General features: G+C 40.9%; 1 protein-coding gene across 2 annotated transcripts in view; it reads left to right on the top strand.

Moving 5' to 3' along the window:
- The window catches only part of SHC3 (SHC adaptor protein 3), a 147,380-nt gene that overhangs the window by 101,528 nt on the left and 31,508 nt on the right, over positions 1–14,344 (top strand). For both annotated transcript variants that reach the window (XM_036302406.1, XM_036302405.1), the window contains exons 8-9: positions 5,352–5,502; positions 7,253–7,340. In XM_036302406.1, coding sequence (XP_036158299.1) covers positions 5,352–5,502; positions 7,253–7,340 — 239 coding nt within the window. The remainder of the gene's footprint in view (positions 1–5,351; positions 5,503–7,252; positions 7,341–14,344) is intronic.

Here is a 14,344-nt window from a genome sequence, read left to right as displayed (position 1 = left end):
CTCAACAGGAGAAAACCACGCCGGCTCCCCGAGGTGCGCTCTCCGCGAGGCAGGGCTTCCTGGGCTCCGAGACAGCCGGGGCGCGGGGTGTGGAGCGTGGGGTGCGGCGCGGAGGAAGCTGGCAGATGGAAGCGGACACCCGGGCGACGCTCTGAAGGTTTAGAAAAACATTTTTTTCTGGAAACTATAGTGATAGTAGCCAAGGTTACAAAAAAGCATTGTAATACGTTTTTGCTCTGCTTCTTGTGCAACCATGTGAGGTTTCCCCATGCCACCTCCTCTGGGTGCACCCTCAGGCTCTGTGTGTCCACTGACCGTGGCATCGTGGTCCAGCAGCCTCCTGCCCAGAGGCTCTCTGTGAGGCCCGTGCCTGGAATGACCAGTGTCAGTCGGCTGTACTGGCCTTTGCAGCTCGGAAACTCAATGTGGCCCTGGTCAAGCTCTTTACCCAGTCTGGGTCTCTTCATGTGGATATGTATTTCTCTGTAAAATAAGAATAGTGCCTTGGCAGTACTATTATTTTAAGTGTTAAATATAATAGTAAATGTGAACAGGAATTGTGAGAGATTTAATTTATTATAAAAAACTAGAGGCCCAGTGCACGACATTCGTGCACTGAAGGCGGAGGGGAGGTTCCCTTCAGCCTGGCCTGTGCCCTTTCACAGTCCAGGAGCCCTCGGGGGATGTCCGACTGATGGCTTAGGTCAGCCGTGGGCAAACTACGGCCCACGGGCCGGATCCGGCCCGTTTGAAATGAATAAAACTAAAAAAAAAAAAAGACCGTACCCTTTTATGTAATGATGTTTACTTTGAATTTATATTAGTTCACACAAGCACTCCATCCATGCTTTTGTTCCAGCCCTCCGGTCCAGTTTAAGAACCCATTGTGGCCCTAGAGTCAAAAAGTTTGCCGACCCCTGGCTTAGGTCCACGCGGGACTAAGCCATCAGTTGGACATCCTAGTGCTGCCGCAGAGGTGGGAGAGGCTCCCGCCACCACCGCTGCACTAGCCAGCCGTCAGCCCAGCTTTTGGCTGAGCGGCGCTCCCCCTGTGTGAGCACACTGACCACCAGGGGGCAGCTCCTGCATTGAGTGTCTGCCCCCTGGTGGTCAATGCGCATCATAGCAACTGGTCATTCTGCTGTTTGGTCGATTTTCATATTAGCCTTTTATTATATAGGACTAGAGGTCCGGTGCACAAAAATTTGTGCACTCGGGAGGGTGGGTGGGAGGGGGTCCCTCAGCCCGGCCTGTGCCCTCTCACAGTCTGGGACCCCTCAGGGGATGACCACCTGCTGGCTTAGGCCCGCTCCCCGGGGGATTGGGCCTAAGATGGCAATCAGACATCCCTCTGGCAGCCCGGCAGCCCTCGGGGGATGCCCACTTGCCAGCAGGGAGCAGACATAAGCTGCAGTTGGACATCCTTAGTGCTGCTGAGGAGGCAGGAGAGGCTCCCCCCCACCACCGCTATACTGGCAGCATCAGCCTGGCTTGTGGCTGAGCAGAGCTCCTCCCATGCGAGAGCACCCTGACCACCAGGGGCCAGCTCCTGCATTGAGCGTCTGCCCCCTGGTGGTCAGTGTGTGTCATAGTGACCAGTCATTCCCAGTCCTTCTGCTGTTAGGGTAAGTTTGCATATTACCCTTTTACTATATAGGATAGAGGCCTAGTACACGGGTGGGGACCGGCTGGTTTGCCCTGAATGGTGTCCCGGATCAGGGTGGGGGTCCCGCTTGGGTTCCTGGCCAGCCTGGATGAGGGGATGATGACTGTTTGCAGCTGGTCACACCCCCTTCAGGGTGGGGGTCCCCACTGGGGTGCCTGGCCAGTCTGGATGAGGGGCTGAGGGCAGGGTGACTGAAGCTCCCAGCCTCTCCTTATTTTCTTTTTTTTTTTATTCTGGGATTTATTTACCTCCTACGGCTGACACTGGAACTGAGAGCCGGCTTTAGCTCTGAGGCTCGGCTCCAGCTCTGAGACCTCAGCTGCTGAAAGCAGGTATCTGGGTTTGTTTGGGTTCTATAATTGTAACACTGCTGCCGTCCTGCTAGCTCCAGCTCTGACAGCTGAAAGCAGGTTTCTGGGGTTTATTTAACTTCTATAATTCAACATTGTTTCTTAGACTGCAGCTTAGAGGCCGGCAGCAGCAGGCGGGGAACGTTGGCTTCCTCCTTCACTGGAGAAAACAAGCCTCCTGTTCGCTTCAGCTGCCTGGCTGCCAGTCGCCATCTTGGTTGGCAGTTAATTTGCATATCTCACTGATTAGCCAATGGGAAGGGTGTTGGGGTTATGGTCAATTTGCATGTTTCTCTTTTATTAGATAGGATGTTCAGGATTGACCATTGAATACCTTTAGGACATAAAGATATTCCATGCAGCATAAAAAAAGGTGACCCAGAGCATAGTGGTCACTTGGTAGGCTGTCCTTACCGACCTTTCATACTGAAGGCCTATCTATCACCATGGTGTGTTCATTGCCAGTAAAACTTTGCTTTGTTTCTCCCAAGTCTACTTTGCATGCCTTTTCCAACTCCTGAAGCCACATTCGGGACTTAGTCATGGAGGCGGTGTCCCTTTGCCTTCATTCTTTTGAAGATTTTTGTCATCTCTATGAAGCTTTCACCTTTTTTGAAAGAGATTTTTAATTTTTCTCTCTCATCCACTGGAACATTTCTCTAAGATGTTCCTTTTGGAGGTGCCTGTGAAGGCCCCACTTTCCCCATTGCCAGAAGCTCTCACAAGCTCAGGCAAGCTGCATGTGTAAGGAGAGTTAGAGTGAGAAAGTGACAGTGCCCCAGGGCAGATGGCCTTGCAGGGAACGAATGAACAAACTTTCAGATTCTATATATAATGGGATATAGTCATTACAAAGAATACATTGGCATATGTGTATTATCAGAAAAAAATGGCAGAATTTTTTAATGGAGTGAAAAAAATATGAACCATTTATGAAAAATTTAAAGACACAAACAGTTCTATACAGTTTATGTATAAACGCATGTATAAAAAAACATGCAGAAATATTACACCAACTCTAGGACATGCAAGGATGGAGTGGGTGTGGAGTGGGTTTTCACCTGGTCCAGTGCATTTCCTCCCTACCATTTCATAAAGAAAAGGTACCAATATACAAAAATAATGTGCAGTGAACACCTGTATGCCCATCATCTAGCTTCCTCATGAACATTTTACTGTTAGTTTCACATATCTATTCATCCAAAGTCAGTTTGACAAATTCTTTTCCCTCTGAAAAAAAAAGGAAGCAAATACAGCAACGTGTTCACGCTGTTTAGTTTCAGTGGTGGATGTGTAAGTGTCTTTTACATTAATTATAATTTTCTGTACTTTTGAAGTGTTATGTAAAAGTCAAATAAACACTATTTAAACAATGTGTATAAAAATGGGTGCTCAGAGTTGATTGAACTACCATGCTTCCCTGGGAATAAACGTAAGGCATGAAATCCCATATGTGTTTCTATATAATAAAGTTTAAAGAAATTTAATTTTGTGCTACCATCCTCTGTTTCCTCATGTGGATATGTATTACCATCTGGTGTTCTTTCATTTCAGCCTGAAGTACTTCCTTTCATATTAATTGCGGGGCAGACCTAGTAGTGATGAATTTTTTCAGTTTTTATTTATCTGGAAATGTCTTATTTCTTGTTTCATTTTGGAAGGATAGTTTTACTGGGCATAGAGTAGTTGGTAGACAGTCTTTTTCCTTCAGTACTTGAATATACCACCCCACTGCTTGCTGGCCTTCATTGTTTCTGAAAATAAAGTCAGCTGTGAATATTATTGAAGATCCTTTGTCCAAAATCTGAGTTTCCGCAGGGGGCAATTTCTACCAATTGCTTTTAATCCTTGTGTTTCTTTGCATGTCTCATAAAATGTTTGTTGTTGAAGCTAGAGATTTTAAATAATATAATGTGCTAATTCTGCAAATCAGATTTCTCCCCTCCTCAGGATTTGTTGCTGCTTTTTTAGTGGTTGTTTCTTTTCTAAACTTTTCTAAACTAAATCCATAACTCTGTACTCTTTGTCAGATATGGCCACTGACAGCTCTGTTCAGTTCAATTATTAGAAAACTAATAATTAGAGATTTCCTTAAATTCCTAGAACTCTTTGAGTGTGGGGGCACCCTTTCAACACTCAAGCTAGGCAGTTGGCAATTCCGCCGTAACTTTCACTTCCTGTTTGCGCATAGCTTCAAAGTAAGCCAGAGCTGAGTCTAGGGCCTTTTTGAATCTTTCCTGAGCAGGCATACATCCTTGGATAAGAACAGAGTCCTAAGAATACACGTGGCCTTCTAGATTCCCAGAAATATGTTGAAATTTATCAAAGTTCTTACAGACATTCTATTTTCTAGCCTTTTTTTTTTTAAGCTTTTGATTAGCCTATTTTTTGCCCCAAATGTTATACTGCCTCAGGGTGCCATGTTGTTAAACAATTGCCTCTAATTGTTTTTGACAAATGTCCCAGGGTAAGAGGCATTTCTCCCCTGGGCAAGCTCTGAACCCGCTCAAATAGACAGCGTTAGGAGTGACCTCTTCCAAGGAGTTAGACAGTGTACATAATGATTGTGCGCTGGGAAGGGGGCTTTGAAAGAGACTCAGTGCTGTTTTGCCCCCTCCTATGGTTATCAGGCTACTGGTTTTCTCTGTGACTGTAAGCTGTTTGTTTTCAAGACTACTGTGGAGATGGGAATAAGGCAAGTTAAAATGCCCCAAAGCTGCTGTTCTTACAGCTTTTTTTATTTGCTTAAAAAACAAAATAAACACTCCCTAGGTTGTTGCAAGCCTCTGGTTAATTTCTAGGGTTTAAAATAGTTATTATATATATAACTAGTTTAAATAGTTATTATATATATAATATTTATTTATTTATTTATTTATTTATTTATTGCCAGTTATGTTTTGCTTTCATGGAAGAGAAAATTTTCAGAGGTCTTACCCTGTCATTTTCCATGATGTCACTAAATGTTTAATTTTTAGTTGATTTTGCTTTGGGTAAATTTTTTAATTTACTAAAATGTGTGTCTGTGCTTTGAGGAACTGGTTGTCTTTACATGTAAACTTTTTCTTTCCAATTAAAATGTACTTTAAAACAACAATTTTTTTCTTGTTTCAAATATGATTGGAATTTTCCAAAGGATAGATCTGTGAATAGGCAGAGATATTTGACTAAACCACTAATATACTTTTCATATATATGCCTGAGACCTACATGGTTGAAGGGGCAGTGACTAAATTCACTTTTCTGGGGTGACAGGTATTAATTAACATTAGATTTGATGGTTTTGACTAGAAGCCCAACTTTGGCTAACGCTCTGGAAAATTCTCTTTTAACAGAATGCAGAGTCTGGATGAGCCCTGGACCGAGGAGGAGGGCGATGGCTCCGACCACCCGTACTACAACAGCATCCCAAACAAGGCGCCTCCCGCCGGGGGGTTTGTGGATGCCCGCCTGAAGGCCAGGCCCCATGGCCCTGACTCAGCCCCGGTTAGCTTTGTACCTTTTTCTTGGGATGCTGGCTAATTGAACTTTATAGTAAACCCTCGATTTTGCAGACCTTGATTTAACAGACTTTGATTTAATGGACAAAATTTCCAGTCCATATCTCATATGTGAAAATTAACACCCTATTAATTCTAACATGCTTTAAACCAATATTTGCTTATAATTAAATTAACAGGTTATTTTTTGTTATCAATTAACTGTTATTTTAAACAAATTTCAGCAAATAGGACATACGTTGGAAAAAACACTGTAATAATCTCACCAACATAGATAAATAGTGCATATCTACAACCATAGTCTACATATTTACATCCAAGAGTCACCGCTGGTAACGTGTTTGGCTAATGATTACCACGTAATCACACCATAGCACACGGTAATCGGTTCTGTTGTCACCCGGCGTCACTCTGCAGCAGTTTTAAAGTGTGTGGGCCCATGTGCCCATGTGTGCTAAGCATTTGTTTACTCTCAGGGACTGGTGAATGCATGCATTTCCTATAATACATGTAGAAAACTTTCTGTGAAGTTAAACTTTTCGTACATACTTAATTTTAATTACAAATGTGTCTACATAAGTAAAAACAGGTAAACTAATTTGTCAACTTTTAAAATATATATATTTTTATTGATTTCAGAGAGGAAGGGCGAGGGAGAGAGAGAGAGAAACATCAATAATGAGAGAGAATCATTGATTGGCTACCTCCTGCATGCCCCCTACTGGGGATTGAGCCCACAACCTGGACATGTGCCCTGACCCCCAGAAATTGAACTGTGACCTCTTAGTTCATAGACACTCAACCACTGAGCCACACTGGCTGGGCTAATTTATCATTTTTGAACATACACATTCAGAAAACCTACTTTATTATATGACAGATTTTTTTCTTTAACACACACCCTCTCACCCAAATTAGTCCATTACATCAAGGTTTTACTGTATTTCCTTTTAAATTTCTCAGCTTTATTTTCAGGTTGCTGTTCTGTTCAGTCTTTGACAGAATAACACACATGCTTTCCCCCCTTGGATTTCACGAAGCAGACAAATAAGGGAGGCTTTTGTTTTAACATCACAGGGTCTTAGTCAAATACCTTGAGACTATACTGTGATTCCTGAGCTGGGAGGCTGGGTCCTTTACTCCCCCTCCGCCCCCCCCCCCCCCAGGACACAGCCCAGGACACTGCAGTTTTCATGAGGAGAGGAGAGGATTCAAGGCTTTTAAGAAGCCTGGGTGCTTTGGTTTCTCTGAAAAGACAGTGGACATAGGTGAGAATTTTATGATTTTTTTTCTATTTTAGTCATTTCCCTGATTTTACCTCCAAATAAACATTCTAGGAAGGCAATTGTTTTGTAGAGGTAATGTATCTCTGTAGAGAGTTTTTGATGTCACCTACCTTAGTGAATAATAATGACACTAATAACAGTGTCAAAATAACATTGAAATGCAGTGTCCGTAGTTCTGCCACTGAGTGGGAATGGGCTGGGTGGAAGGGGACTTAGGGAATGAAAACGGGGGGGGGGGGGGGGGATGTGTAGTTTTTTGAGATGCAGTCTCTTCCCCACACCCACACACATTTATTTCCTAATTCTTCGTGCCAAATGTGAGGCACGGAGGGAAGATGGTGTGCGATCGGGGATGCAGCTGCCTGGCCACTGCTATCCCTCCTACTGGACCGTGGCTTTTGGAGGCGGGGACAGAAGAAGAACATAATTTTTTTCTCTTTGTGCTTACAGTTTTCAGGAAAAGAGCAAACTTATTACCAGGGAAGACATGTAGGAGAGCCGTTTGGCGAAGACTGGCAGCCGACACCTGCCAGGCAAGGTGAGAGGCAAGCCAATGAGGGCCGCAACATGAAAACTCGCCGAAGTCACGTGCTGCCTCCTGGTCCTCCCCGCCCCTCCTCCGCCCTGCTTTATATGTTTGTATAGATTCGTTTGCATTTTCTAGAGTTTTATGTACATATCATTTATACTTATGCGTTCTTTTTCATCTGGCTTCTTTTCACTCAACAAACTATTTATAGATTCACTCCTGTCGCTGCACGTATCCATAGTTTTTCCCTTTTTCTTGATGACTGGCATTCCATTGTGTGAATATCCTACGCTGTGTTTACTTGTTGACTGATATTTGTTTCCAGTTTGTGGGCATTGCATATAAAGTTGGTTTGCACTTCCCTGTTTAAAAAAAACCCAAGACAAAAGTGACGTCTCCCTGGTGGCACTTCATCTCCCGTGGAGGGGCAGGAAAACGTACTGCAAAAGCCTGCTGGGGGGGGGGGGGCTGCAGACTCCTGCCCAGGTCACAGGAAGATATAAAGTGAGGGCTGTGGGGGTGCCACACATCAGTGATGGCTCCCCTGGCAATAGGACCGGTTCCTATCCTTCAGCACGTACTTTCTCAAGCATTTGGAGACTCATCTGCCAGGAGGACTGAGGAACTGACCTCTCCAAGGGCACCCCCACCCATTTCAAAAGGGAGTTGGCTGGGAGACTCAAGTGTTTCATGCTGTCCCTGAGCTCCCCAGCGGGGCTGAGCCCAGTGGTTCCTCACAGGAGCTAGTAGCAGTGTTCTCCTCCTCCCTCCCCACCCCCCACCTGCTCCAGGGTCAACTTCAGGAGGAGAGTAGCAGCTACTGGAGGCAGAGAGGGCTCCAGATGCATCCCTCCGGGCCCGGGCTACATGGAGAGAACACTGCCACCTCTTATCAAATCAGTGAGCATGCTCCTGTACCCACATTCAAAATAATTCACTCACAACTGATAACTAATTGCTAATGTAAGTCCCCATTCTATAGACAGCTCTGTACACACACACACACACACACACACACAGATATATATATATATACTAGAGGCCCAGTGCACAAAATTCGTGCATTGGGAGGTTGGGGGGGGTGTCCCTCAGCCCGACCTGTTCCCTCTCACAGTCCAGGACCCCTCGGGTAGGGTCCCTAGGCCTGGCCAGTGATCAGGGCCTATCAGGGCTTTCCTTCCCCTGGCTGCCGTGTCATAGTGTGGTCTTCCGGAAGGTTGTCCAGACGGTCATTCTGTTGTTCAATCATTCAGTCAATTTGCATATTACACTTTTATTATTATAGTTTGTGTGTGTGTGTATTTTGTGTGTTTTAAAGGTTTCTTTTCATTTTAAACTTCTCCCCCTTCAGGCACTTCTATAACTCCTTCACTAGCTCCAGGCCTCTGGCTACTCACTCTGCGGGGTCTAAAGGAGGTGGAGTGACAAATGAATTAAGATCCAATTTGTGCTTCTATGTATATAAATTTAACCATTTCTTGGTTTAATGTTAAGGTTTTTCCCTTATTGTAGCCATTTCTTCTGGGAGTAAATTACAATACATTTTTAAAAATTATATTTTTCAATTATGGTTCACATTCAGTGTTATTTTAAGTGTACAGCATAGTGGTTAGACAAGTACATGATTTATAAAGTGTTTCCTTCGGTAAGTCTAGTACCCACCTGGCACCATAAGCTAGTTGTTTTAATATTATTGACTGTGCTATGCTTAATATCCCCTTGGCTATTGTGTAACTACCAATTTGTACTTAATCCCTTCCCCTCTTTCACCCAGCTCTCCAACTCCCATCTCCTCTGGCAACCAACAGTCTGTTCTCTGTACCTATGAGTCTGTTTCTGTTTTGTTCTTTAGATTCCACATGTAAGTGAAATTATATGGTATTTGTCTTTCTCTGTCTGACTTATTTCACTCAGTATAATACTCTCTAGATCCATTCATGTGATTGTAAATGGTAGATTTCATTCTTTTTTATGGCTGAGTAATATTCCATTGGTAATAACTTTTTTATCCACTCATGTATTGGTGATTACTCGGGTGGCTTCCAATTCTTGGCTATTGTAAATTGTGCTGAAAATACATATGCTGCACATATATTTTTGAATTAGTGCTTTGGATTCTTCAGATAGCTACCCAGAAGTAGAAGCTGGGTCATATATGAGGAACATTCATACTGTTGTCCATAGTGACTGCACCAATTTGCAATCCCACCAATAGTACAATTTTCTCCTCATCCTTGCCAACACTTGTTTCTTGATTTATTGATGACAGCCATTCTGACAGATGTGAGGTGATAACTCATTTGGTCTTAATTTGCATTTCTATTATTGATGTTGAGCATCTTTTCATTTGTCTGTTGACCATCTGTATGTCCTCTTTGGAGAAGTGTCTATTTAGGTCCTCTGTCCATTTTTTAATTGAATTGTTTATTGTTTGGTATTGAGTTGTATGAGTTCTTTATAAATTTTGGCCATTAACTCCTTATCAGATGTATCATTAGCAAATATCTTCTCCCATTCAGTAGGTTGTCTTTTTGTTTTGTTCATGAATTCCTTTCTGTGCAAAAACTTGTCCCATTTGTTTATTTTTTCTTTTGTTTTCCTCACCTGAGGAGATATATCAGAAAAAATACTACTAGAGCAAGGTCAATGTTTTCTTTAGGAGTTTTATGGTTTTGAGTCTTACATTTAAATCCCTAATTCATTTTGAGTTTATTCTTGTATATGGTATAAAAAGGCAGTCTCATTTCATTTTTTGCATGTATTGGTCCAACTTTCCCAACATCATTTATTGAGTAGATTGTCTTTACCTCTTTGTATGTTCTTGCCTCCTTTGTCATATATTTATTGACCATATAGGCGTGGGTTTATTTTTGGGCTCTCTATTCTGTCCCATTGAACTGTATGGCTGATTTCATGCCAGTATCAAGCTTTCTTGGTTACTAAAGCCTTGTAGTATAGTTTGATACCAGGTAACATGATACCTCCAACTTCGTTCTTCTTTCTCAAGATTGCTGTGGCTATTCAGAGTCCTTTGTGATTCCATATAAATTTTAGGATTTTTTTGTTCTAGTTCTGTGAAAAATGTCATTAGAATTTTGATAGGGATTGCATTGAATCCATAGATTGCTTTGAGTAGTATGGACATTTTAACAATGTTAATTTTTTTTCTATCCATGAGTATGGTACTTGCTTCTATATATTTGTATCCAATTCAAAAATCTTTCTTCAATGCCTTGTAATTTTCTAACTATAGGTTTTTTTTACCGCCTTGGTTAAATTTATTCCTAGGTATTTTAAAATGCAACTGTAAGTGTGATTTTTTTCTTAGTTTCTTTGTCTGATAGTTCATTATTGTTATATAAAATACAACTTATTTCTGAATATTAATTTTGTATCCTGCTACTTTACTGAGTTTATTTATCAGCTCTAATAGTTTTTTGGTAGGATCTTTAGGGTTTTCTATATGTAGTAACATGTCATCTGCAAATAGTGACAGTTTTATTTCTTCCTTTCCAATTTGGATGCCTTTTATTTCTTTTTCTTATCCAATTGTTGTGGCTAGAACTTCTGATAGTATGTTGAATAAAAGTGGTGAAAGTGGACAACCCTGTCTTGTTCCTGATCTTAAGGAAGATACTTTTAGCTTTTTCCCATTGAGTATGATGTTAGTTATGGGTTTGTCATATATGGCCTTTATTATGTTGAGGTATATGCCCTTGATTTCCATTTTGCTGAGAGTTTTTGTCATAAATGGATGCCAGATTTTGTCAAATGCTTTTCCTGCATGCACTGATATGGTCTTATGATTTTTACCCTTCATTTTGTTTATGTGGTGTATTAAATTAATTGATTTGCAGATATTGAGCCAAACATTGTATCCCAGAAAAATCCCACTTGATCTTTTTATTGTATTGCTGAATTTGGTTTGCTAATATTTTATTGAGAATTTTTGCATCTATGTTCATCAGGGATATGGCTCTATAATTTTCTTCTTTTGTAATTTTTTTTGTCTGGTTTTAGAATCAGGATAATGGTGGCCTCATAAAATGAGCTTGGGAACCTTCCCTCCTTTTGAATTTTTTTGGGATAGTTTGAGAAAGTTAGTTGTTAATTCTTCTTTGAATATTTGGTAACATTCATCATTGAAGCCATAGGTCTAGTACTTTTGTTTGTAGGGAGCATTTTTAATTACTGTTTTGATTTTGTTGGAAGTAGTTGGTCTGTTCAGATTTTCTGTTTCGCTTTTATTCAGTCTTGGAAATTGTTTTTAGGAATTTATCCATTTCTTCCAGGTTGTCCAACTTGTGGGCATATAATTGTTCATAATATTTTCTTATAATCCTTTTTTATTTCTATGATGTCTGCTGTCACTTTTCCTCCTTTATTTCTGATTTTATGTATTTGGGTCCTCTCTCTTTTTTCTTTATGAGTCTGGCTTAAGGTTTATAAATCTTGTTTATCTTTGCAACGAGCCAGCTCTTGGTTTCATTGATCTTTATTATTGTTTTTTTAGACCCTATTTTGTTTATTTCTGATATGATCTTTATTATTTCCTTCCTTCTACTCACTTTGGGCTTTGTTTGTTGTTGTTCTAGTTCCTGTAGGTATAAGAGTAGATTGTTTATTTGAGATTGTTTGCTTCTTGAGTTAGGCCTGTATTCCTATGAATTTCCATCTTAGGCTGCTTTTGCTGCATTCCATGGATTTTGGGTTGTTGTGTTTCCATTTTTATTTGTCGCCAGGTGTCTTTTGATTTCCTCCTTGATTTCACTGTTAACCCTTTATTGTTTAGTAACATGTTATTTAGCCTCCATGTGTTTGTGTGTTTTTCAGTTTTTTTCTTTTAATTGATTTCTGATTTCTTACCATTGTGGTCAGAGAAGGTACTTGATAGGATTACAGTTTTCTTTTCTTTAAAAAAAAATACATTTATTGATTTTTTACAGAGAGGAAGTGAGAGGGATAGAGAGTTAGAAACATCGATGAGAGAGAAACATCGATTCAGCTGCCTCCTGCACACTCCCTACTGGGGATGTGCCCGCAACCAAGGTACATGCCCTTGACCGGAATCGAACCTGGGACTCTTTAGTCTGCAGGCTGATGCTCCATCCACTGAGCCAAACCGGTCAGGGCAGATTACAGTTTTCTTAAATTTACTGTGACTTATTTTGTTGCCTATCATGTGGCCTATCCTGGAAATTGGTTTTGTTTTTTTTTTTTTTTGAACTATTTATTTATTTATTTATTTATTTTTATTGCTTAAAGTATTACAAAGAGTATTACATATGTCTCCTTTTTTCCCCCCCCGCCCTTGACATTCCCCTGGCCTCCCCTAACCCCCAGTGTCTTATGTCCATTGGTTATGCTTATATGCATGCATACAAGTCCTTCGGTTGATCTCTTACCCACCCCCTTCCTCCCCTCCCACCCTCCCCGGCCTTCCTGCTGTAGTTTGACAGTCTGTTCGAGGCAGCTCTGCCTCTGTATCTATTTTTGTTCATAAGTTTATAATGGTCTTTATTATCCAGAAATGAGTGAGATTATGTGGTATTTTTCCTTCATTGGCTGGCTTATTTCACTTAGCATAATGCTCTCCAGTTCCATCCATGCCGTTGCAAATGGTAAGAGTTCCTTCTTTTTTACAGCAGCATAGTATTCCATCATGTAGATGTACCACAGTTTTCTAATCCATTCATCTACAGATGGGCACTTAGGCTGTTTCCAGATCTTAGCTATGGTGAATTGTGCTGCTATGAACATAGGGGTGCATATGTCCTTTCTGATCTGGAAATTGTTTTATGTGCACTTGAAAAGAGTGTATATTCTGCTACTTTGGAGTGAAATGCTCTAGAAAACATAATTTAAATCAATTTGATCTAATGTGTCATTTAAGGCCACTGTTTCTTTGTTGGTTTTCCATATGGATGTCAGTGGGGTGTTAAATTCCCCCACTATGACTGTATAACTGTCAATCTCTCCCTTTCTGTCCGCACTGTTGAACCTCTTTGCCATCAGCTTAGATGTCTTCTTAATTCTCTCCTATTATTACTGTTATTTAGTTACCAGCACAATAACCTTCACTGCACGTTTTTAAAATGTTGGAGGAGGAGCTGTCCAGTGATCTCAAGGCATACGTTTTTTATTCTGATAAGATTATGGATACCAAAGAATAAAAATGGAAATCACTACTGCCAAGATATGACAGAAAGCTTGCATAGTAAAATAATTTAAACTAACATTTGGACCCAATAAGGCAAATGGAATATTTTTCCACATTTTTGGAAAATGCATGTTTTCTTCACATTAAGTGGTACCAATAAGAAATAATGATTAAAAGATATTTGCTTTATATTTTTAGGTGCTCATGCATTGGGTGAATAATTGCTTACAAGGGTTATATCCTCTTGTTGGATTGATCCATTTATCATTGTGTAATGACAATAACGTTTTAAAATTCCCTACTTGTGAGAGAATTTCACATGTTGCATGCCCCAGCTGAAAGATGACCCATCATGCTGGCCTGGTCAGTTGAACATGACACTTGTCGGAAGCCAACGCATGGCTCTGTGTCAGAATAGGAAGGATATCGCGAATTAAAGTCATAATTTTGTCAGAGGCAGTTTTTTACTATGTTTTCATCTTTGTTCCACAGACATTTAAAATAAATAAGCCACTCAGAGAAAAACAAGTATCACATGATCTCACTCATATGTAGAATCTAATGAACTGAACTAAACTGATGAATAAAATAGATCCAGAGACATGGAAGCATGGAACAGACTGTAGAATCTCTGAGGGAAGGGAAGGCAGGAAGAGATTAACCAAAGAACTGATATGAACATATGCATAACCCATGGACATAGACTATAGTGCAGTAGGCCCGTGGGGGGTTGACAAGGACGGCTGGAGGTGGTCACTGGGGGAAGAGGGACATCTGTAATACTTTCAACAATAAAGACACATTTTTTTTTGAAAGGCTTCTCCTCTTACAAAAAGTAAAGTAAAACAATAAT

Source organism: Myotis myotis, unplaced genomic scaffold (assembly GCF_014108235.1).
Source record: "Myotis myotis isolate mMyoMyo1 unplaced genomic scaffold, mMyoMyo1.p scaffold_m19_p_31, whole genome shotgun sequence".
NCBI lineage: Eukaryota > Metazoa > Chordata > Mammalia > Chiroptera > Vespertilionidae > Myotis > Myotis myotis.
The sequence above is the reverse complement of the archived record's forward strand: the minus strand, read 5'-3'. Positions and strand labels throughout refer to the sequence as shown.